At 42.1% G+C, this 25,449-nt stretch overlaps 1 protein-coding gene across 1 annotated transcript in view; it reads left to right on the top strand.

The window, feature by feature from the left end:
* PIK3C2A (phosphatidylinositol-4-phosphate 3-kinase catalytic subunit type 2 alpha) overlaps positions 1-25,449 on the top strand; it is a 94,248-nt gene that overhangs the window by 31,757 nt on the left and 37,042 nt on the right. The window contains 8 exon segments of the mRNA XM_025205637.1: positions 2,000-2,035; positions 3,298-3,398; positions 6,187-6,344; positions 12,484-12,604; positions 15,516-15,627; positions 16,812-16,891; positions 17,014-17,074; positions 22,651-22,785. Of these exon segments, the coding sequence (XP_025061422.1) occupies positions 2,000-2,035; positions 3,298-3,398; positions 6,187-6,344; positions 12,484-12,604; positions 15,516-15,627; positions 16,812-16,891; positions 17,014-17,074; positions 22,651-22,785 (804 nt within the window).

The following is a 25,449-nucleotide window of genomic DNA, read 5'->3' on the forward strand; positions in this document are numbered from 1 at the left end:
GACAGAGAAGAAAAAAAATGCAAACACAAAATGAAGTGCATATACGAAAAAAGCCAGTAAGATATAGGATATGAATAGTAAACCAGGGGTTTCAGACTCATCTGCCTGGTAGGCCAGGAGAGTGGCAAGGGGCCAGTCCACAGGGTGGGCTATATTTCCAGTAGGCATAGTTAAATTTTTCCAGGAAATAGAAGCCAGTGGGTGGATCTCTCCCTCAAACACACACGCACATGCAGTCTCTTATAGGCATTGTCAAACTCAGGGGCAGGCAGAATACAGCCCACCAGGCAATTTCATCCGTCTCATGGGTGCCCACCAATGAATTGTACCCCACCCAGCCCACACACCTTGCTCCCATCTTCGTGGGTGGAAGGGCCTGGCCCAGCCAGCACACAGCTTCAGGGCAGGGCTGCTGCTGTAGCTGCAGGGGACCTTCTTGGTTTCCCTGACATCCAGTGGCTCCTCCTAGTCTCCCTGCTGCAGTGCTTGCTTTGGGCAGCAGGTAGGGAAGTGGCAGGGGTGGTGGGGGCTAGAGGAAGCATGTGGCTGGGGCTGGCAGGAGCACAGAGCGTGTGTCTGGGTGGGAGGGGGAGAGGGCAGCAGGAGCGTGGAGCTTGGGTGGGCAGGGTGTGGGTGTGAGGGAGGGTGGGGGGTGTGGGGGCCCCTCCACATACTCCCACCCATTGTGCACAGCCTCTGTTGCTGGCGGCAGCAGCAGCAGGCAGGCCCTCAGGGCATTTGTAACCCATGCAGGCACTGCCGCCTGCCTTCCCTGCTCCATGTCGCCATGGGCAGGGCCTGGGACGTGAGCCGGGGGCAGGGTTCTCCTCCACTTCCAGCGGAGTCCCAGGACCTGCACAGCAGGGAGCGGGGAAGGCAGCTGGCTCAACTGTGTGGAGCTTCCTCCTGGTGTTGTGTGAGTGCCAGGAGCTGCACATGCACCGCAGGGAGCCCCATGTCATAGGGGCAGGCTGGCTTGGCTGTGCTCCTTGCCGCCCTGTGCAGCTCTGGCTGGAGCCATGCGCTGCCGGGCAGCAACACCTGCATAGGCCACAAGTGCCCTGTGCTCTCGCTGCCTGCTGCCACTGCTGCTGGCAGCAGAGACTGTGCGCTATGGGTGGGGAGTGTGTGAGAGGGGGTCCCCACAGCCCTCGACCCTTCCTCTCACCCAGACCCTGCCTTCACAACCTTCTCCCACATGCATACACCCCCCCCACACGCAGCCACACCCCACCACACACGGACCCAACCACATCCCATACACAAGAGGAGTAAGACTATTTTTGAGCTGTTATGCAATCCTATATACACTATGCAAATGCAAATGATTGTGGCAAATATTTGTGGTAATAAAATTAAAATATGTTATAGTAGGTGTTTGACTTGTAGTACATGATTTGTGTTTTTTTTCTGGTTCCAAGATGGCAGCCCCTAGCTTTCCCCCTCCCAAAAGGAGTACTTCTGGGGGTGAGGTGTGGGACGTACAGGCAAAGGTCAGGAGTTCGGGGTGGAACTTCTGGTCCCAAGATGGTAACCAAGGGGCAGCGCTACCCTTGTGGCCCTTGCCACCTCACTGAAACTCATTAAGTGGCCTTCAAGCCAAAATAATTGCCTGCCCCTGGTCTAACTTCACTGAACAGCATCAACCACTTGTATTTTAACTTTTTTATGCTGTTTACATTGAATTATCTAGATAATGTTTAGCACAGTACTTCTTTGTTATGATCATGTGATATAAATATGCACTTTATCTTGCAATCGAATATGTGATTTCAAAATAATTGGTAGAAGGCTATCAACTTAACCCTAGTAAAGCTTATGAATTGGCTTTATCCACTTATAATGAGCGAACATGCAGTTCCTTGCATAGAGAGGAATTGAGATTTATGGACCCGGACTTACAAACATTGACAGCTGTCATTATTTATTATATCAGTGTATTATATCAGTGGAAAATGTTCCAGTAACTCGTATGTTCATTCTTTTATACTTTATGCAGAATCTACTTCCACAACAAAGTACTTACAAGTTTGAGGTAGAAACCACAAATTTTGAAGTTGTCTGATTTTTAAATATTTTCAGCTGTGAGTCTTAAGTGTGTTGACCTCCTTCAGGAGTAACTACAGCTTTGGTAGGCATTTCTTCTTTCATTTGTACTCAGTGTTAGAAAGAAGGTAAAAGGGGTAAACAAGTCTTCTATCCCTCCAAAAAAACATCTTTTCTCCTATCCGGTAACCTGTTTTGAATACTGTTTCAGTTCCCAGTGATCTTTTTTTTTTTATTATTTATTTATTTTTTTTTTATTTTCCAGTGTTTTTCTTATTGGATCAGAACTGATTTTAGCACTCTGACTTGCACCTCACCTCAGACTGGACAAGTGGTACACCTGAGAATTGCACTTCTTTCAAATAAGATAAGGAGCCACAATTGTTAGGGGAAGATTCAGATTGCCTTTTTCTCTGTTTTGTATTGATAACCAGTGCAAAGGAAACCAAATCACCTAAAAATCTCCTGTTGAAGCCTTATTGGCTGCAAAGGAAAACATCAGACACAAGGGTGAAGAAAAATACCCTCAACTGAGGGAAAGTGAAAAACAAAAAACCAAACAAAACATTGCTACATTAGCACAAACTGAGAAAACAGACAGCCTCTTAGTGTTCCTGGCTCCTGTAAAGGCTGCATCCAGGATTTACATGATGCATCTTTGTCACTCATACACGCTCTCAGAACAAACACTATCCTGCATGCATGTTGTTTCAGTATAGTGGGGCTGATTCAAACACTTGGGTTTAAATTTACATTTATTTCCATCTATTTTTTTCTTAAGGCAGTTGCAATTTATGACCACGGTGCACTCTTAGGTTAGAGTGGGATGTGCTCGATGCTGCTGGGCTCAACTCGTGGAAATGCCTGCAGTCTTTCTTTATATGTAGAAACTGCCATTCATATTTAATTTCTGATTCTACCTCTCTGGCTGTTCATGTTGAAGTTATCGCTTGGCATGTGTTGCAGACTAACTGTAATGTTGTGTCTGCCACTTCCTTTCTCCCTCAAAATGGAGTTGAATATCCAAGACCGTAAATCACTGCTGAATGTTTAGTAATTGCTACATTCTCTTAAAGACTTGGATGACCCTGTAATATGTCTGTAACAACACACTTAGTAGTTTAAATGTAAAATTAGCAAACTTCAAATTACTTTTTAATCTTTGCTAATGAAAGGAATGCGCTTATGAGGACTTCTAGCAATATTTTTCAACTATATTTTTTACAATTTTGTTTTATCTTTGAGTTGCAGAAAGACAATGGGACCACTAGCTTGCCAACAGGAAATGCACTTCTCCAAGAAATTGAAGGGCAGAACCAAGAAATGGCAGCTTTTTATCAAGCAGTTACGAAGTAAGAAACTACTGAATTAAAATTAGCTTTCAGAAATAAATAAATGGCTAAATAGCATTGTGTGCTATTGTTATTGAAAACATCACACTTGATAACACATTTTTAAAGTAATATTCACAGGTCCAGTCCTAGTATTTGGCTGCATTAAGCCAACTTTAGTATATGTCCCTTCCCCACACATCAGTTTATTCTAACTTGGTTTATACAGTGTAACATGTTGGCACAATGTTATGTAATAGGCTTAAGTTTAGTTTCTTTTTGCATTTTTTTGATTCATTGGCATACTCCAGGGGTATTGAAGATGCAGCCTGTGAGTGGTCATCTGGCCCCCAGTGCTGCCTCTTGGTTTGAATTGACACATGCTGCAAGTAACACCTGCCCTGGACTAGTGGTGGGGAAAGTGGGGGAAAGGGGAAGGGAAGGGAAGGGAAGGGGCATTGCATGCAGCACTAATCCCAGAGCAGGTGCTGTGGATCTGGCATGCAGTGGGGGCCACAGTTCTGATCCACCCTGTGTACTGTCCCCATGCCACTCTTCTCGCCCACAGGGCGGATAAGTTTGACACCCCTCATTTACTCTCTTCATATCCTACACCTCGCTGGCTTTTCTCCTGTACTTATTTTGTATTTGCATTTTATTCTTTGTCTTTCCTCATTCTTTTCAGTGTCCTTCAAATTTCTTCACTCACCTTCTTGTCCCAACTGACTTCTCTCAACCTATCCCTTATATCAGTAACTCCAGACAAAGGCATTTGCTGCAACAGCCTCCTTCAGATGAATATAATCAGTGCTCAGTTGGTTTTTGAAAGTGAAGTGTACAGTAGTAAGAGACTGGATACAGTGGATCCAGAGGGTCCCTTCTAACCTTCTGCTCCTATGAACTACTAAGGCAGTGATTAGTGTGACATCTTAAGACAGTGATGTCACACTAGTGTGCTGTGAGATCCCCAAGCAAGGAAGTAAATGCTTTCCTCCCCTGTCCAGCACCTTGTGCTTACTCCAGCAGCAGCACCTGCAGCTGTTCATCTGGAGCTGGCCCCTCCCTCCTCCCCCCCTCTTTCTGGGAGGTGGCAGTGTGGGGTGGTGGGTGGTGGCACTCTGTCTGCGCTTCCTCATGCATACCCCCTAGGGTCTTCCCAAGTACCCCCAGAGGTATACTTACCCCCAATTGACAACCCCTGAAATAGTATTCATTATAGTCACCTCATTCCAAAAGGAATAAGGCAAAAACAGAGAAGATAAAAAAAAAAACAAAACCCCAAACTATTAGAGATATATGCAAGACTCTACTCTGGCAGGACCTTTTTTTTTTTTTTTTTCTTGAGTTTAGAAATCACTCAGCACCTTTTCAGGTGCTATTATAATCCAATATAAGATTAAAATATTAGGAATCCCTTGTTTTAGCAAAGAGGTGAGCCCTAAGGAAGCTATTGTTAGTTTATTGTTATTTGTTTTTAATATAAATGGGGATCACACCATGTGGATGTATAATGCATCTTAACCAAAAAAGAAAATAATTTTACTGCCTAGCTAGCCTGTGGAACTTGTAGCTAGCTATAAGATACTGAGGCGAAGATACTAGGATTCAAAGTCCACCTTCTGTCCAACGTCCAAGCAGGTAGGGGCTGCACAGCATGGTTTTTTGTCTCCATCAGCCCGTGGGGTGGGGGACAGGGGAGCACCCCCCCCCCGACACCCCTAGTCCAGGTCTACACGGCACATGGGGGGGGGGGGGGGCGAGACAAGCGGGGGGGGGGGAGAGAAAGACCCCATGAAGGGGACTCTTTGCCCCTCTGCAGCCCTCCCCCCCTGCCAGGGGGAGCCTGGGGAATTCCCGACCTTCCCCCTCCCCTGCACAGCTGCTTGGCTTAGCTCCTGCCACAGAAGGGAGGGGGAAGGAGTTGCCAAGGCCCCACGGGTGCGGGCATCAAGGAGCCCCCAGCTCAGGGGGCTTCCTCCACCCTGGCCAGGGGTCCCCTAGCCAGGCAGGCGCTGCCCTGGGAAGCAGAGGGGAATTCCCCCCCCACTCTCCCTTCCCAGGTGCTGATTGCTTCAGCCACTGCCATAGGAGGGAGGGGGGAACTCCTGTGGGCTGTGTGCCTGGCCATGCAGTCCAGAACAGGGACACCAGGGAGCCCCTGCCTTGCCGGGGCTTCCCCTCCCAAACCTCACCACTGCTTGCCTTAGGTGCTGCCAGTCTCAGGGATAGCCTGGAGCAACCTCAGGGAATGCAGGGAGATTCTCCCTCCCTCCCTCCCTCCTGTGGCAGCGGCTGAAACGATCAGCAGCTGGGAAGGGTAAAAGGGCAATTTCCCTTGGCTTCCCAGGGCTGCCTGGGCTGAGTAACTCAGGATTCAAGGAACTCCCTGAGGGGGAAGCTCCCTCAAGGTGGGCCACCACCTGGACAGGGGGCCCCTCAGTCCCCTGTGGGGGTAGAGCAGGGGACTACAGGGCATGTACTGGGGAGTTGATCCGGGATGGCCCCATCTGGCTGGGTTTGCAGTGGCTAACAGGCTGAGAGAGGTGCTCTAGCACCCACTGCTTACTGGTCTGGATCAGTGCAGACCTCCCCTTCTTTTCTATGTACCAATGTGTATGTAAATGTACTTGTTAAAAGACCATTTCGTGGTGCAGACAAAGGGTAAATGTTTTCTGTAATCCCGCTTGGATGAAGAATCAAAGCAATTCATGTTTGTTAGGTCTGGGCACTACTTTCAGAAAACTACATTCCTCTACATTACAGACGTGGACTCTTGGTGTTTCATAAATTGAATGCTTCTTGTTCACAGGTTGCGGACCAAGTTCCCTTATACCAATCAGCACACAAATCCAGGCTTTGTGTTGAGTCCTGTCATGCTACAGAGAAATATAAGTGGAGAGTGTGCCAGCATCAAGGTTTCAATAGAAATTGAAGGATTCCAACAGCCAGTGACATTTACCTGCGATGGTATGTTTCCATTTTATAGTTAACTATTAAGCTGATGGCAATTAATTTACTGTCTTTGTTCATTATCTTATGCAAGTTTGGTCTCTCTTAAGCTTACATCAATAAAAGCAATAGCTTACAGGTTTGTCTTTCTTTTCCTTTTTGCTTTGTTCTCCCCTTCATCAAATTGTACTGTTAGGTTGTCCTTCCAATGACAACTCTTATTGTGGTGGTGGTGAGCCAATCAATGTTATTAAGTATAAGTTAAGTATACATGCAAATCCAAAAGGATCCCTTAATTCACTAACAAGGTTCTATCACCTGTACATGCTGCAAAGTGTTCTGCAGTTGTACAAATTGAAGAATTTGATTCTTTTTATCTTTAGCTGAGGCAAATGCTCCCTGACTAATGGAAAACTGTTACAATGCTCTTTTCCATAGTCCAATTACTTTCTCTACTTCTGTGGTGTAGCTGCGGCAGCTGTATGTAATTATCTGAAGGAAATGATTCCTTAATTTAAAAAAAGCTGCTGGAGAATTTTGCCATTTACCTGCCAATGTCATCAGCTATAGCATTCCAGAAGAAGTTTTAATCATTAAATGGGTGCTAATACCTCAGGGCTCACATGGCAACAAGATTTTGATTTATTCCATTTGAAAGAATACGTTTATTTTAGGGTGGGGCGGGGTTCCCCCCTGGAGTACCATATTTACTGGAATACATGACCCTGAATGTAAGACAACCCCCCAATAATTAGATTCTATGCACAGAAAATGTATACGTTTATTATAATTTTCCAGGTATTGATTCTAATTATTGGAGGACTATCTTCAATTTGTTGCGTCTTGCCCCTGTCCCCACCCCCACTACTGCAGGTGGTGGAGTGAGAGATGATTAAGGAGGGCAGTAATGGGCCAAGTAGTTGGAGGCAGGCAGGCAGCTTGCCTTTGCTACTTAGATTCCCCCCTTCCCTTGCCCTGCAGCCCCAGGTTGCCCAGAGTCTCCCTTGTTCCCCCTGCCTCCCCTTTTTCATGCTGCTTCTGCCACCTGTAGCCTCAAGCTACAGCAGGGATAGAGTCTGCAGGTATGAAGCAAAGGTAACAAGAAATGCAGCAGAGAGGGGGAGAGAGGAAAAGTAGGGGGAAAGAGGGATGGGGAGACTGGGGCCTGTGGGGTAGGAATGGCAGAGCATGAAGAGGTGGGGTGGGGCAGACAGCAGCTGTGTGTCTGGCCCTTGCTCCAGCCCCAGCCCTGGGTTGGGGCCAGAGCTGCAGTAGCTGCCTCTCTCCCCACCTTCCCCTCTTGCTTCCTTGTGCTTGATTATAAGTCAAGGGGCATTTCCCCCAAAGTTAAATGGGGGCAAAAAACTTGTCTTCTAATCAAGAAAATATGGTAATTAAGCCTGAAGCATTAGGTTAAGTGTGAAATACTTGTGCAAATTCTTTTTGAAAATTTCTGCCTTCCTGGGTTCTATCTAAATGTAAATTTAGAACTATCAATTTTAAGGTAAGTGGATAGCTTGATTCGGCTTTATCAGTGTGTACAACGTACACAATTTTTAACTTATTTATTTATTTTATTTATTTCATAGGGTAAGGTTAAAAATCATTTTGAGATTTCTTTTTTTTTTTTTTTTTTGGTCAGACAAGCAAGTAAGTTAAAGTTAATTGCTCATCCTTATGAGAATAGGTATGCCAGAAAGGATTAAGTCACAGTTATAGGCATATTCCCCTTTTGAGTTGTTATGCAGGTTTATGAACTATAGTGGGAGTGTGAAACTCCCTTGCTTCCCCCTGCCCCTTCCACCCTCCCTCCCCCCATGACCAAGAGGTTCCTTGTGGGATGGATCTGGACCCACTTCTGACAGCAGGACAAGTGACTGTGGCATTCACACGAGTGACTTGTCTTCATCAAGTGTCCCCAATGGGGCCTCTGTACATTATAGTTCAGCAGTGGGCTCTGCCCCTGCTCACTCCACCCCAGCATCCCCATTTTCTCCAGTAGCTTCATGGGCCAAATCTTTCTCAGCTCTGAAGAATTGAGAAAGAGAAAAATGCATTAACTGCATTTGAAGTGAGCTATTCCTTATGCAGCCAAACAATACAGATGACAATGCAAACACAGAAATAGTGATAGGGATTCCAAGTCCAATTTATTTCATAGTCATGCCCAGCAAATTGAGGGGAGGGACTTATCCTATTACTATTATACTGCTTAAGCTTGGGAAATTCAGTCAAGTGGATTACCTTAGTTTTGTAAGTATTTTCTTTCTCTTAAATTCAGTGTAAATGAGGTTAAATCCTTCATATTCTAAATAACTCATTGTTTCTGAAGCATTTAGCTTAGTTACATAATGTAAAACTATCTTGTGCTCCCTCTGCTGTTTGTAGTAGCAGGTGTGTCAGACTGTACCACCAATATACTTGCATACAAATGTTGCTCTGATAAGGCACTTACATTTTCTGCACAGGAAAATATTTCAAAATTACTTCTAATCTCTGCATAAACTGTGTAGTAATTGCAAATGTATGCTATTATGCTTACAATGTTTAAAAAAAATGTTTAAAAAGGGAGGAGGGAGGACCCGGGCAACTATAGACCCATCAGTCTTACCTCAATCCTGGGGAAACTCTTTGAGAAGATCATCAACAGCACATCTATGATGGGCCGGCATCGGGGATGATGCTCAAGGGCAACCAGCATGGTTTCATCAGGGGCAGGTCATGTCAAACCAACCTGATTGCCTTTTACGATCAGGTCACACAAGCTTTGGATGCAGGTGTTGCCGTGGATGTAGTCTTTCTGGACTTCAGCAAGGCCTTTGACACTGTCGACCACCCCATGCTCATTTAAAAACTAGGCGACTGTGGCATCGATGCCTACACAGTCAGATGGATTGCAAATTGGCTAAAGGGTTGTACTCAGAGGGTGGTGGTGGTGGACGGGTCATATTCGACCTGGGGGGAATTGGGCAGCGGAGTCCCCCAGGGCTCGGTCCTTGAGCCTGCACTGTTCAATTTCTTTATCAGCAATTTGGACGACGGGGTGAAAAGCAACCTGTTCAAATTTGCTGATGATACCAAAATTTGGGGTGAGGTGGGCATGCTAGTAGGGAGGGAAAGACTGCAGCAAGACCTGGATAGGTTGCAGGGGAGGGCTACCAAAAACAGGATGCGTTTCAATACGGACAAGTGCAGGGTGCTGCACTTGGGCAGTAGTAACCAGCAACACACTTGCAAGATGGGAAACTCCCTTTAGAGCATGGAGGCAGAAAGGGATCTTGGAGTCGTCATTGACTCCAAGATGAACATGGGCCAACAGTGCGAGGTCACGGTTGGCAGGGCTAACCGAACCTTATCGTGCATCCACTGGTGCATCTCAGGTAGGGCCAAGGAGGTGATCTTTCCCCATCTATGCGATACTAGTCAGGCCACAGCTGGAGTACTGTGTCCAGTTCTGGGCACCCCACTTCAAGAGGGATGTGGACAACATTGAGAAGGTCCAAAGGAGGGCCACCCACATGATCCGGGGACAGCAGGGCAGACCCTACAGTGAGAGCCTACGGGACCTGAACCTGTTCAGCCTTCACAAGAGAAGGCTGAGGAAGGACCTGGTGACCGTCTATAAACTCACTAGTGGGGACCAGAAGTATTTGGGGGTGACCTTGTTTCCCCTAGTGCCCCCCAGGATAACAAGGAATAACAGCCACAAGTTGTTGGAGAGTAGGTTTAGGTTAGACATCTGTAAGAACTACTTCACAGTTAGGGCGGCTAGGATCTGGAACCAACTTCCAAGGGAAATGGTGCTGGCTCCTACCCTGGGGGTCTTTAAGAAGCGGCTTGATGCCTACCTGGCTGGGGTCATTTGAGCCCAGTTTTCCTCCTGCCCAGGCAGGGGGTCGGACTTGAAGATCTACCAGGTTCCTTCCGACCCTACTTCTATGATTGTATGAAAACACTTCCCTCTCTTGTTAAATATTTGATGTTTAAGCTAAAGTTTATTGTTCATTTTTAATTAATGGTAATTGTTTACTATTTATTTAACTTGGCTTAAACAACAAAAACACGTTTCTTTTTTCTCTTATGCCAAATTTTGTTTTCTTGACATATTTGTGCTAACAAAATTGATTTAACTTGTTGCTAAAAAGGTTGTCATGAAAATTTACGTCTTCTAGTGTTTCTAGTACTTTTTTCCTCTTGTGGCCTAGGCTGCCCTGTCTATATCTTTTAAAGGTAACTGCCATACTAATTTTTCCTCATTCTTAATGCAAGGGGAAAATGTAGATAAATAACATAATCCATTTAATACATTGCTATAGTTTTTATTTACATAGAAGAAATAATTGGTTTGATAACTGGGTGAGAGGGTTAAGATGACACGTTGGGATGCTTTTTCTTCAAGGTTGCTAAATACTGCGTCTGTAGGAGGGTTTTGTCAAAATTTTCTCAATGCTTTAGAAACATGGTGAGGGTAAGAACTTTTTGTTCAGAAACAGTGGCTAAAATGAAAATCTTTGGTGGCAATGCTTGTTAACTGAAATCTGCTGACTGCTTTTAATATTAAACAAAGACTTCATTCAGATGACAGTATCTATTTTTTTAAAAGGCCCATTTCTTAAATCCAGTTTATTTTTTTTGCTTTATTTTTTTTGTGAAACTTAGTGTCAGCAGCTTAATATGTGAAACAGATGAGTGTTTCTCTAGACATACCATGTTATGCATATTAAATGTTTTCTTGCATCAATTTTACAGATGCATGCTTTTTAAAAAAGCTTATGATGAGTTTCTTTGGTAGCTGACAAAATGGGTGCTTATGTGTAAGCATGAAATATAGCATTTACGGCTGGTACTTTTTAAAATATTTGTCTGTCTAGTATAATGCACAAACGGTTGTTCTTTCTAACAGAAACCATCTGGAAAGTTATCTGAATTCTGGGAATTAAAACTCCAACTTTTGTCCTTATAAAAGCAATACTGGGATTCCTTGTACTGTGTAAGGTCCTTGTTAAATATACTTTTATAGCATAAAGATATACCATCTAAATTAAACACACTTTAAACCACCGATCACAAATTAACTTATGTTTTGAAACTGCTGGTGTAGATTCCACAATTTACCATAAATTTATGTTACGTTTTAAAAATTCCTCAAAATGGGGCATACTTTTTTGTAGTCTGCATATACTGCTGCAAAAAAAATTGAGCATCAAATAATGGTTTCTGATTGTGATACCCTTTTTAAGTAACTATACTCCAAATATCTGGATTTCTGTTCTTTCCACCAAATATTCAACTATAAACAACACTCTTCTTATAGATAGTTTTGTAATGACTACCTGATGGTAGGAAACAGGTTTGTTATGCTATGCTGTCTTTGCATCATACTGCATATTGTGTTATGCACAAATTATACTCTGTATGCCATGACAAGTTGATTCATTCAAATGTCAGTCAGTGATGCAAAATTATACCAGACCTCATTGGATTTTTAAAGTTGCGTTCTCAAATGTTATGTTTTTTGTCTTTGGGTTTTTTTAACTATGTTCTTGAAAAATTTCTGTTTTGGATTTATATGTACTTAAAACAAAATAACAAATGGATGTTCCAGGGAACTTTTATTTAGACTGTAACACTTCCCTTCAAAGTTGGGACTAATCCAGTACACCCAGTAAAAGGAACCCTATAGATGAGAACTGCAGTTTTGGCCACTTGGTAAAAATACTTATTCAGATTTGGTCCTGATTATCCCAGGAGGATTCTAATTTGGATAATCCATGTCTTGCCTAATGCTTGAGATGCCAGTGGTATTCATTTAAACTTTAATTGTTAAAAAAAAATTCTTTCTTTTGTTTCCTATTATGTAGTTTCTATACCTTATGAAATAGCCAGAAGGTTGTAGTTCATCTGTGGTGCCGTGGTGTATGTTTTAGAATGCATAGATTAGAGAGTTCTCTTGTATTGTACTTCAGTGTATCCAGATAAGCCTCTATAAGTTTTTGCCTCTGTATCTATGAGGAAAATATTGTCTGTTTGTATAAAAAGAAATCCTATCCAATAGGAACAGTAAGCAGCTACATTCAAATTAGTTAAGATGTACAGGGAGGAAGTTGCAGTAATTGATATTTAACTTCAGGATGTGTTTGGGTTTTCTTCTAAACAGTGAGTTCTCCTGTTGAGCTTATAATAATGCAAGCACTTTGCTGGGTACATGATGACTTGAATGAAGTGGATATTGGCAGCTATATCCTGAAAGTCTGTGGCCGAGAAGAAGTTTTGCAGAAGTAAGTAAACTTTTATTTTTATTAATGTTTAACTCATTCTAAATCAGAGTTACTAGAAGGCCTGTTCTTATGCATTAATATATAACAGTAAATTTGCAAATTAACTTCAGTGTCTTAATCCTAATACCATTAGTTCCTTTTGTAGTGGTGGGGGAGTTGTTTTAAATGCCTATTTGTCTGTAGATCCATTTGTCCTATATTAACTAGCCTTTCACAGTATTAAATAATTTGAGATCTGTACAGTTTCTATTTTAATTCCTTTGGAAACTAACCTTGTCAAAGTTAGTGGTTTCTGAGCCTCTACTATTTTGGTCTCAGTAGCAGTTGTCTGCCAGATTGAAGTTGGCAAATCACAGTTGGGACAGGAATATGTATAGAAACCTAATATACTCAAGCACCTTTTTTAAAATCTTTTTTTTTCAAAACTATTATCTACCTCTGTCTGCCTACTAAATAGACAACACTTCAGTTTTTGGAATGGCAATACTTGCTTGCACTGAATTCACTTAATTTTTATAGCCAAGTACTTTGTGCGTCTTGTGACTCGGTTTCGCATTTGACTTATGCTAGCTCAAACCTTATTTCATTCATTAGAAACTGGTGGTGGATAGGGGCTGGCATATTGCTTGTACCATTTCAGCCAAGTTTAATAAAATCTAATTTATAACCAAACTTTGGAGACTTTATTCCAAGTTCTGTAGTTATAAAGACCTGTTTGCCTGAGTGGCTGTTCCATGATGCTGTAAAAGGATTGGAGTGTTGTTGTAGCATGGATGGTCCAAACAGACTGTGCTGTAGAATTATGGACTCATTTTTAAGACATTTTGTTCTTCATATATTCAATCATGTGGTATAAAATGACAATCTAAAATAGGTTGTGAGGGTGCCATGTGCAGCCCTGGACTCTAAGCTAACCATCTTGGTCAAAGTGGAAGCCATAGTTTGCATTCTTACTGAAAATAAATGTAAGAAATGCAACTTCTAAGTGGTGGGGGTCAAATGCCTCATAGGATGCACCAGCAGAAGCCACACCAGGGTGTGCCATGGGCCCCCGAGGGCTGCACACTGCAGGCATCTTCCCATTGCACCTTGTGGGAGCCCCTTGCCTGATATATCATGTGCCTGTACAGGCATCCCACCACTCATCGCATGAATGCTTACCCCTCTCTGTCCCCTCATCATGGCTCCATGGAGTGTCTGCACAGCACCAGGGTCATCCTCAGCTACTCGGGCTGTGCCATTCCACAAGGGGCAAGCAGTGAAAGCTGGAGGAGGGTGGCAGAGCCCTGAGACTCTCTGGCTGTTGTTGCAGTTGGAGCAATGAGGATAGCAGTGGCCAGGCTGGAGCCAGAGGGGCTGCAACTTAGCCCGTGAGCTGCATACAGGCTGCTAATTGAACAGCCCTATTCTAATACATATGCTTATTCCTTCACTTGGGGAAAAAATAGTCAAAATGAACATTGTACATGTGCTTCTGATGCAGTGCCGAGCAGTTTTAATTAGTGAGCAGCACTAATTAAAACCCCCGCATGTCATGTGCAGCAGCGACGCAGCGCATCCCCACACTGAGAAAATGGCAGCAGTGTACTTTAAAGCACATTGTGAACGTGTTTTAGTTCAAAGCGCATCACCGCCATTTTCTCAGAGCACTGTGCTGCTGATGCACATGATGTGTGAGGCTGCCGGAGTATGTCAATTTATGTGCTCCAGCAGACTTGATTTCCAGTGTGTCAGAGCAGGCTCCCTGCATGTGTGTAAGTGCCTAACACGTTTGTTAACATACTTTCTCAGGCCAAAATTCGGTTTCTTGTTTGAATCCTTGGTGAGCTGATCTCTGAAAAAGAGTCAGTATATGAAATACTGTGACTTTTTTTTTTAGATCATAGGGTGGCAGCCTACAGCCTGTAGGCCACATCTGGCCCACTAAAGCTACTGGATCTGGCACTGAGACATGTGACTTATTCTGCATATGGTGATGGTAGGCTTTGGTAGTAGTTACACTCCCTGTGCTGTGGTAGAGAGAAGTGGCAGCCAGGTCCTACTGCCCACACATGTGTGACCCAGACTGGGTCATTCCAGGCCCCAACCTGAAAAGGTTGCCAGCTGCTGTTTTAGAGGTTAGGAAACGTTTCTAGCTTGGTGATCTTCACATTCATGTGCTACAGTATAAGGAAACTCTTAGATTAGGGCATTCTCTTTCTCATAACTTCTGCCATGAACTTGAGCAGTTTTTAGATTCAGGTTTTTAGGACATTTTGACTGTAATGGGTCAGCACAATTTTTGGGCAGAGTGGCAAAAACACCCTCAGCCTCAACTTGTAAGAAGTTGGTGTTCCAGGGAGAGATGGCAGGGGAGCTGTTAGGGGGCCCGATCCTTGTTGTGATAGCGCAGCCTGGTCATTTCCCTGCTGTTTGTCCTGAGGCGCACGTGCCAAACAAAATCCCTATCCCTGGGCTACAGTAACAAGTTAACATGGCTTTGATCTTCTATTCATATATCTGCAACTTGGTAAATGAATCTGAAAGACAGATGGAAGGAATTAAAAAAAAAAAAACAAAAAAAACCCCAAAAAACAAAACTGGCTGGATTGTTTAATGCTGTTTAGTTAATTTTGGAATTTGTGGTTATAATGGTTTATACTACTAGAGTTTTGTAAGTCATTGCATTTAAACACTACATATCCTATCACAGAACCTATGCCTAATTTTAAGTGTGGTATGGCTTAATTCAAATATTTTTTTTCAGGATTGAAAGCTGGATTCAGAAGTTTAGAACCTAAATTTTTCAAAGCCTTTTTTGAGAGAATACAGATATGAGAGGTGCTCAAAACAGGATTGCTTTGAATACTTCAACTGCATGAAAATGGGCAAGTTTTGAAACTGTGGGTAACTAAAGTATTTATTTTAACAGCAAACACTGTGTAGGAAGTCACGAATACATTCAGAACTGTCGAAAATGGGATGCAGAGATTAAACTGCAGCTCTTGAGCCATAGTGTAGTGTGCAGAGATCTGGCACGAACAGTAAGTACATATGAACTTCTAATTTATTAAGATATCCAGCTGCTTTGGCTGAAAGTGGGGGGGTTTCTGAGGAAGGTAAAAAGCTGTATCAAAGGTTTACAGAGCTCTTTAACTCTTGTTTCCCCTGTAGGAGCTTAAGTAAATAAAATTAGAATGGATTTTGTCATGGTTAGTGTTGAGATTTATATAAATTAATTACATGAATAACCAACTGTTAATCCATTCAGTTATGCATCACTTTAAATAGTTAAGCTAATAATACTCATTGTACTGTGTATAGCTCCCCTATGAGTTGAGAGAATTCAAGATGGTTTGTAAGGGGTTAAGTGGCCTTCTTTCACTCACCATCTTCTCTTGCCCTGATTTCCACCCCTTTACCCCCACATCCCCCTTCCCCAGGTTAGAAAGCCATTTGCTTTACACTGTATTTATCACAAATATAAGTAGTGTTGAATTGGCTTGATTGATATTTACAGAAACAAAGCAAAGAGAAGCCAGGATTGCAGAATTTCATGAACAGTAGATGGTGAATAAATTAATATTAATATGGCTCTCGTGAACTGCAGATCCTAACCTCGAGTCAAGTATTGTCATGGAAAAACTGATTGCAAAAATGTCCTGTTATTTTTCACTTGTGCCTATAGAAGCAAGAAGTGATGGTCTTATGACTAAGACAGGGTTGAAAAATTGGTTTCCTGTGTGACTTTGGTAAATTGAAACGGTGGCTCAGTCAGTAAAATGAGAATAATTTCCTACTTCAAAAGCATGTTGAGGTATTCAGTCTACTTCAAGGGCCTTAGATGGAGGATGCTATTTAAATGCAATGAAAGGTGGATTAAATCAATAGAAACTGCTGAGTACCTTTTAAAAAAATCAGGTCATTGAAATGACTAAATATGGAATTAGGAACTCAACTGTACACATCCTTTTTTTTTTTAATGTTTGGCTTGGGTGTTCTGTAGATCAGTCTCTGCATCTCGTACTCAATCTGAGATTCTTTTTTATTTATTTATAACTAATGTAGAAAACCAGCCGGACAGGAAATACATTATCTTTTTCTGTTAACTCAGTCCAAAAGTAACTCAAGCGCCTGAGAGAGATTAGGGAGAGATGTCCTCATGGTAATGGAAACTAAGGAAAATAGTGGCAACCAGATTGAATAAACAGTATTTTCTTATTACTAGGAAGAAGATGATAGGACACCTACACATATAACAAAATACATCTGTCAATCAGAAAAGACTTTTAGAGAAAATATTGCAAGGTAACATTGTGTGTTTTAACAGCCTTTGTGATTCAAGCCCTCTGCTACTCATCTGAGCAAACCATATTTGTCCTTAATCTTAAGATAATACGCTGAAAACTTGTGTCCAATATTTGTTCCAGGCATTCTGATGAAGAGCTAAAGGAATACCACAATCAAATTGACATGTTTCTTAAAAATGAGGTAATGTGTATGCATTTCGTTTGATTTCCACTCCTTGGTTCCCAACTGTGGTCATCTTTAGGTCATAAGAAAAATGTTCTGCAGTCAAAATAAAGAAGAAACATACTAAATCCATATAGTTACAAAAAAACAAATAATGAAATATAGGCAACTAAAGTAATGGGATCCTTCAGATATCTCTGATGATATTGAATCTCTTGTTCTAAACTTTCAGATCTTATATTTTCCTGTCTTTTTCCTAGTGTGTGTATATATAGTCAGACTAGTAAAATCTTGTCTACTGTCAGGGTAAATGGATGAGTGTTTTTTAAATGTTATGTGAAAACTAATAATAGCCCCCAGTACATTATAAACATTGCTAGGGTAGAAAAAGAGAGGTGGGTCAAATATTATTTCTTGATGTCAATTAAGGGACACTTAATGCTAATCTTAATCATATGTGACTATTTCCATTTCTTGAAAGACTGAACAAGTAAAGATAGATTTAAAAAATGCAATTCTAGCTATGAGTGCTCTTATTAGTAGAGAGAATTCTAAAATAAAGTAAATCAAAACACAAGCAAGTAGCAGACTACATATTTTAATCAAAGTTCCCTTTTGCATTTTTTGGAGAGGTTTCAAAAGGTAGTAGTTGCCCCTGCTAAGGTCATACTTGATATCCAGGCATGCTCCAGAAAACTAGTGGTGAGTTCTGTTTGAATACTCAACATTGCTTTTGGCCATCTGTGAGCTTTTGGTTAATGCTTAGGTTATTTATGTGATTTATCCTAAGTAATCTGATCTATTAGGAAATGAACAAATATAGGTTTCCTAAATTCTATAAAAAGGAAAAAAGACTGTTTAACTTGGTTACTTATAAGAAGCCATCCAGGAGTCATTGCATTTTTAAAAGAACTGTGTTTATGAATAGACCCAATAATTTTCTTGAAAGGATCAATCTTGATGCAGCTACTTAATCTTTCTTAGGAATTGTGCACTTACTCTCTTATCAAGGCTAGCGCCTATCACTTCTCCAGGAATGTATGGTCTAAACATGCAATTAGCTCTGTTACTTAAACATCCTTTTAAGCATTACAGCTTTAAATGCATTTATACCAGTGGTGTTGAATTCTGTATTACTACAGAAGCACTGCTGGTTTAGGATGTTGCTTCCTCTTGATGCTGATTGTGATTTGTTGTCTTATCTGTTCTAATATTGCTTCAGTTTCCTTGCTTGGATAAGTACAGCAAGCTAACCAGAGGAGTGTTGGCAGTTACTACCACAACTCGGATTTATATTCTTTACCCAGTCTTGCTAAAGATGGAAGATATATTTCTTTCGGGGGTACAGCTAGATCCAAGTATTGTCACCTTTTATTTGGCTAAATGTTGATATGAAATGTTTTCATGTCTTCAGCTCATGAATATACAACCTACTAATGCAAATACAACAGTTACTGAACTTTATAGTTATATTGTCTTTGTCTCTGATTATGTGTTCTGAGAACCTCCTTAAATTTAACCTATCCTATTCAGATCATTTTGAGATCTCTATAGTTCTATCAGAATTCAGTTAAAAATCCCACTTCAAACGAGTACAAACACAACTATTTTCTATATTAAAATCTTATAGCTTTTTAAAGTGCACCTTTTAAGCATAAATGATTCTTGGTCTTCAAAAAAAAAAAAAAAATACAGTATCTTCTCCAATTTTAATTTAATCTTTGGACAAGAGGTTGTTTTATTCCATACTAACTTTAGAAAGTTGCCTATGCATTTACATACTTATAGGCTCCCATGAAGTTCCCCCTGAGCCTTGTCTTTTCCAGGCTGAAGAGTCCCAAGTCCCTCAGCATCTCTTCATAAGGCTTGCTCTCTTGACCTTTGATCGTGAAGGTGGCTCTCCTTTGGACTCTCTCAAGCTTATCCACGTCCCTCCTAAAGTGGGGAGGGGGGCCAAAACTGGACGTAGTACTCCAGCTGTGGCCTCACTAAGGCCGAGTAAAGCGGGAGGTTGACATCATCCCTGGTTTTGCTTGAGATGCATCTGTGGATGCATGCCAGAGTTTAGTTGGCTTTGCCAGCTACAGCATCGCATTGGTGGTTCATGTTCATCCTGTGGTCAGTCGAGACCCCCAATTCTCTTTCGATTGTGTTGCTAGCAAGCATAGCAGTGCCAAGCCTATAAGTATGCTGCTGGTTTTTCCTTCCAAGGTAGAGCATCCTGACTTCTCTACGTTGAATACCATCAGGTTTTGGTCCGCCCTTCTTGCAGGCCTGTCCAAGTTGACCTGTATCACCACCCTGTCCTCCAGTGTGATTGCTTTGCCCCATAGTTTTGTGTTATCTGCAAAATTGCCCATCTACATCTGACACCTGAATCCAGATCATTAATGAAGATGTCGAAGAGTACTGGCCTGAGTACTGAGCCCTGAAGGACACCACTGGTCGCCTTGCGCCTTGTTGATTTGCTCCCATCAGCTAACACTCTTTGGGTCCAACCCCAGAGCCAGTTCCTCAGCCATCAGGCCAGGAGAGGGTTGCAGCCACAGTTCTCCAGTTTAACCATGAAGGTGTCATGGGAGACCAAGTCAAAGGCCTTCTTGAAATCTAGGTATGACATCAACCTCATTTCCCTTGTCCAGGCAATGCATCATCTGGTCATAGAAGGAGATGAGGTTGGTCAGGCAAGACCTTCCAGCAACAAAGCCATGTTGGCTGGCACTCAGAAAATTGCCTTCCATTGCTGATGGAGCCCTTGATGACTTTTTCCAGGGATGGAAGTCAGACTGATTGGCCTGTAATTCCCCAGATCTTCCTTTCTTAAAGATTGGGACCATGTTGGCTCTTTTCCTGTCTTCTGGTACCTCTCCTGAGTGCCATGAATTTTCAAATACCTTCACCATAGGGTGTGCCCTGATGTCCACCAGCTCCTTCGGCATTCGGGTGCATTCTGCCTGGGCCCGTGGACTTGTGGATGTTGAGCCTCTTGAGGTGTTCCCTCACTTGATTTACATCAATTGTGGGACTATCTCCCATCCCCTAGATGCTTTGCGTCCTGTCCAACAGGGTGACCCCTTTGGGTGGGTGGAAGACTGATGCAAAGTAATCATTTAGGAGACTGGCCTTTTCCTGAGCGTCAGACGTCAGCTTCCCCATTTGATCTAGCCTGGGTCCAATGTTGCCTTTGTTCTTTCTCCAACTTCCCACATATCTAAAGAAGGACTTTTTGTTGTCCTTGATTCCCATGGCTATCCTGACTTTGGGTCTTGCTTTGGCTTTTCTGGTTCACTCTCTACAGGTACAAGCTAGTGCTGTGTAGTCCTCTTTGGTGATGATTCCCATTTTCCATCTGGTGTAGGCTTCTATTTTCGGTTTCAGGAGGTCCAAAAGTTCCCTATTAAGCCAAGTGGGTACCCCAGCCCGCCAACTGCATTTCCCATGGGATGGAATGGACTTCCCTCCCGTGTGCTTCGAGGATTGGGTTTTTAAGGAACAACCATTCCTCGTGGACTCGCCTTTCTAAGGGACCATGGTGTCTTAGTGCCTGATTGACCAGTCTCCCGAGTTTGTGAAAGTCAGCCTTCCCAAAGTTGAGGATTTCTGTTTTACTGAGAGATTTGCCCGCTCTGTGTAGGACAGAGAAGGTGATCAGTTCATGGTCACTGTCACCAAGCTTTCCCTTGATCCTCAGATTGCCAACTAGATCAGCCCCTTTGGCCAGAACCAGATCCAGCAGTGCCTCTCCGTTAGTCAGTCCATAGGCCTCTTGTGTGAGGTAGAGCTCATCAATGCAAGCGAGGAAGCTACGCAACCGGTAAGGTTTGGCTGTGTGCTCTTCCCACAAGATGTCGGGGAGGTTGAAGCCCCCCCGATGACCATGCATCAGGAATGTGCAGCCTCATCCAGTTCCCTATTGAATTCATGATCCAGCTCTTCCTGTTGATTAGGAGGTCTGTAATAGACTCCTACAATCACATCCCCTTCCACATGCTCTCCCTGTATTTTAACCCAGAGGGTCTCAAGATGCCCTCCTTGGTTGCTAAACTTGATTTGAAGGGAAGTGTACTGCTCCTTCACATAGAAGGCCACACCCCCCACCACTCTTCCCAAGGTCTATAGGCTTTCTATACCTATGCATCAGTCATAGGTGGGGTCCCACCAGGTCTCCATTATACCTACAAAATCATAATCTTTGTTTGGGTCTGGCAGCAGTGTGAGATGCACGAGCAGAAGCCCATCATGCCCCCGCAAGCCCTGGGGGCTTTTAAATATGAATGCTTTTAAATACAAATGGGTTTACTATCTATTCAAAGTATGGTCATGAGACTCTATATGGTACATAATGTCTTAATATTCACATTTTATCAGGAAGTTACAGTATTAGACGCCTACATTTAGATACAAACGCTTGTAAACGATCATTAGGAAACAAGCTTCTCCTGTCTTAAGTTGAAGCACTAGTATAAAAATACGAAAAATATTTCCCAACTATACATGCTTTCGTTAAAAGTAAAGGAATTAGGGACTTCAGTTTCTATATGAAAGATAATAGTTTCAGTAAGAATTTCTAGAATGTATTTGGGTTTTAAAACTGAAGGGTTTTTGGTTTGGTTTGGTTTTTTTGAATGAGGGAAAAGGATGTTAGAGGCACTTAATTTAGATGTTTTGTTGCCTTTGAAATATGCTACAATTGAATATGCTTTGTATGTTCTGATAATGGGAATGTCGTCTTTTTATTTCAAAAGAATTTGCTGTGGGTATCTGTCTTTTACAATACGTTCACCAAGATCACAATTTGCTGCAGTATAATTTACAAATAGCAGTTAGGTTCCTACCAAACAACCTCTTCAACTGTGATATATATATATATATATATATATATATATATATATATATATATATATATATATATATATATGACACTTGTAGGGTCTGTCAGTTGTTAGAGTGCTGAAATTTCCCGAACAGTTTCTTTAATTAGCACAAAGAGAACAAATGACCTAAAATGCAATTATATGAGCTTTCATTCTTAAAGCATCATGAATATTAAAATAACTGTTTCCCATCACTATCTTATGAAGATACATTTTGTAGTCTGAAGGATGAGCCCACACTTTAAAACTGAATAGCAGCTTTATTCATGTAGTACAATCCATCTGTTACACTGAATGAAATACATTAATTTGGAGCTGCATAAGTGTATACCAGCCGAGGACATGGCCTAATTACAATTTGTAACAAGGCATTCACATCTGCCTGTAAAACAAAGTAGAAAGATAATGTAGCTAGGAGGTTTGCAAGCTCTTTTTGGGAGACTGTACTAAAATGGATACCACACAAGGGTTTTTGATAACAAAGCCATAACCAACTTGAAGAGGTTGCTGTTGTTCTTTGTGTTCAACTTCTTAAAACTGAGGGTTAAAAACTTGGGAGTCTTTCTGGAGGGCTACTGTAAAGTGACATCTATTGATAATGTCTAAGATTTTTTTTTTACTGTTTTTTTTCTCTAAAATATTTATGTATTGACTGAAACGGTAATAATTTCTGTAGACAAAATCAAGACCATAACTTTGACTTTTCTTTCATACCTCTAGAAACAAGTAGATCATGTAATTAAGTGTGTCAGGAAGATCTGTTGTACATTGGATGGTGTAGAAACTCCAGCAATAACAGAATCTGTAAAGAAGCTAAGGAGAGCTGTTAATCTTCCAAGGAGTAAGAGTACTGAGGTAAGCATGCCTGTTGCACCTTTTTCACACCGATTAACTGCTTTTTGATAAAATAATACCTACAAATGGTGAAAAGAAAAAAAGTAATAACTAAAGCTCCCTATAACTTTTGAAATAGGCTAATATTTTTCTAATAACTTGATTTAATAACCTCCCTTTTCAGTCTTCTCATAAAAATATATTTGCATCAATGGCATACTCTTGCCATTTTGTCCTGTTTAAACAGTTTTAGATTTTTTCAAAGTGTGATTTGTGGAAATGTTTGCACATGTAGGTGCAGCATGATAATGAGATTGATTGCATCCATTGTGATGCACAAGTGTGGCAAGCAATCTGAGTAAAGTTCTTGGGATTAATCCATGTTCTGCAGAAAACTTCAGTAAGGTTAATTTGCCTCCTTTTCTGAGCTTTGATACCAATGGATTTTGTTTTCATTTTATTTATTTTTTAAAATCCTAAACCATCTTTTGCATTCTGACACCGAGTTGCATTCCTCACCAATTTTATCTGAAAGTTGCATGGAAGTTTTTAATTCTTGCATTCATGACCAAAGAGCCTCCAAAATGGTGCAGATTCTCAAAATAAAGCTACCTTATAGTGAACATTTTTTCTGTGAAGTTGATTTCAAATTGGACCTTGTCAAATATATCTTCATTGATTTGAAAACCTTTTATTAAAAAAAATTAAGGACTGTGCAAAACAAAACGAAGAAAAAACAGACTTCTTGTAAAGCTGTTCCTGCTATTGTTCCACTTGGCTACTAGTGCCCTGTCATCCACTGTGTTCTAGCTACCTTCCCAGGTTTGTCAGCAAGATGGGAAAATTTTGCCATGCTTATCTGGAGTCTTCCACAAAACACAGCAGATACCTTTCAGCCACTGCCTCATCTGCAAAACTCTTGCCAGGGAAGGCAGAAAATCTATAGCCTGTTAGATGTCACAGTTTAAATATTCCTCCAGAGGTTATGGAATCTGTTTTAAATGCCTTGTAGGCTTTTGATGGACAGGGAGAAAAATCCTCAAAATAACTTGTCACTTAAATTTGTGATCCTGTTGCCCTGTGGGGTCAAGCCAACTCTTAGGATCTCAATATTGCGCTGTTAGACAGGAGGGTATGACACAATTGCATATATACAAACACAGAAATCAATTAGGCACACACACGCGTGCGCGCGTGCGCACACAGACACAGAGGCAGACACATGCACACACATCCAAACCAGCCTAGGCACATGCATACCTATCACCAATTCAAGCACATACACTGTACACCCCAAAAGTTAGACAAAAATCAGTTGTCCATACCCGCACACTCAGTACACATACACAGATCACTAATTCATATATCATGCATGCAAAGACAGACAGACACCAGTTCACACCCATACAACACATCTACACATGCACACAGGTAAGTTCCTAACTTGGATGGTTCTGTGTGTGTGCTTGGGGTACCTGGGATACTTGGGGGAAGGTTAAGGTGAGAGAGAGAGTTAAAGTGTAGGGAGTGAAAGTTGCCAGAACTGGCATTAGAACAGGGGGACTAGAGAGAAACTGGCTGAGGAACTGAGGCTTGGGGTTACTTAAGGTAAATTGGGGCTGGAAACTGAGGCAGACAGCTGAGATATGGAGGGGGAGGGGGAGGGCAGATAAGTGGTGGCAAGGAGGAGACAGCCAGGAAAGAGAGAGAGGCAGAAACCTGGGAGCTTGGGGCTGGAAACTGAGGCTGGCAGCTTAGAGATTGGGTGGGGCAAATAAGTGATGGCAAGGGGGAAAACAGTCAGGAAATAGACAAACCCAACTCAGGGTTTCAAAATAACAGGTTTATTAAACAGACAAAACACTATACAGCTCCATGAAGTTATTGACACACTCATGCACAATGGCAGCAGGAGAAGGAGACTCATTGGAAGGATTGGAGTCCAGGTAGGGAAGAGAAACAGAGTCCAAGTCCTTGATTGAAGAGGGGGTGGGGGGTGATGGCTACCTATCCAGGCTGGAAAGGGGTCTTTGTCCAGTAGGTGTTGTCCAGAGGGGGGTTGCCGGCAGTGCCTCTGGGTGGATAGGTGGTGTGACATGGTGCTGGTCCAGATGAAGAGGGCATCCCAAGGAGTCAGACTTCACTACCCCTTTTTATGGGGCAGACTACCTCTGATCTCCTGTAGGAGGGCCTGTTCGGGCCATGTCAGTCCTGTTCCAGAGGGCTCCAGGTGTTCTTACTGAGCATGTGCAGCCTTGGCACAATGGTGGGTTGCCTCATCTTTTGTTTCTTGAATGCTGAGGGTTGTTCCAAGGGCTGGATCCAGGTATTGGTGTTGATGGTTCAGTCATTCAGAGGGATCTATTTTTAGACCTACTGCCATTGTCTCTCAAGCACCCTCATTCATCCCCATTCATTCAGGAACCAAGTTACATGGGAGGGGTAGTATGAGTCATAGGTTATACAGCCGAGCATGGGGATAAGATGGAGGTTTGACACTACAAGATGGAAACTTGATGTGACTTATGCTAACTTACATATATAGGCCTAAAACAGTAATCACACAATATAAAAGCAGTAAAAAAAAAAAAAATCAATACAAACATAATAAGTATCACTTATAAAACAGTGGATATCTTTGTAAAAATAGCAGGGAATTTATTTGCAAAGAGAGGAGAGAAAAAT

Source organism: Alligator sinensis, unplaced genomic scaffold (assembly GCF_000455745.1).
Source record: "Alligator sinensis unplaced genomic scaffold, ASM45574v1 scaffold447_1, whole genome shotgun sequence".
NCBI lineage: Eukaryota > Metazoa > Chordata > Crocodylia > Alligatoridae > Alligator > Alligator sinensis.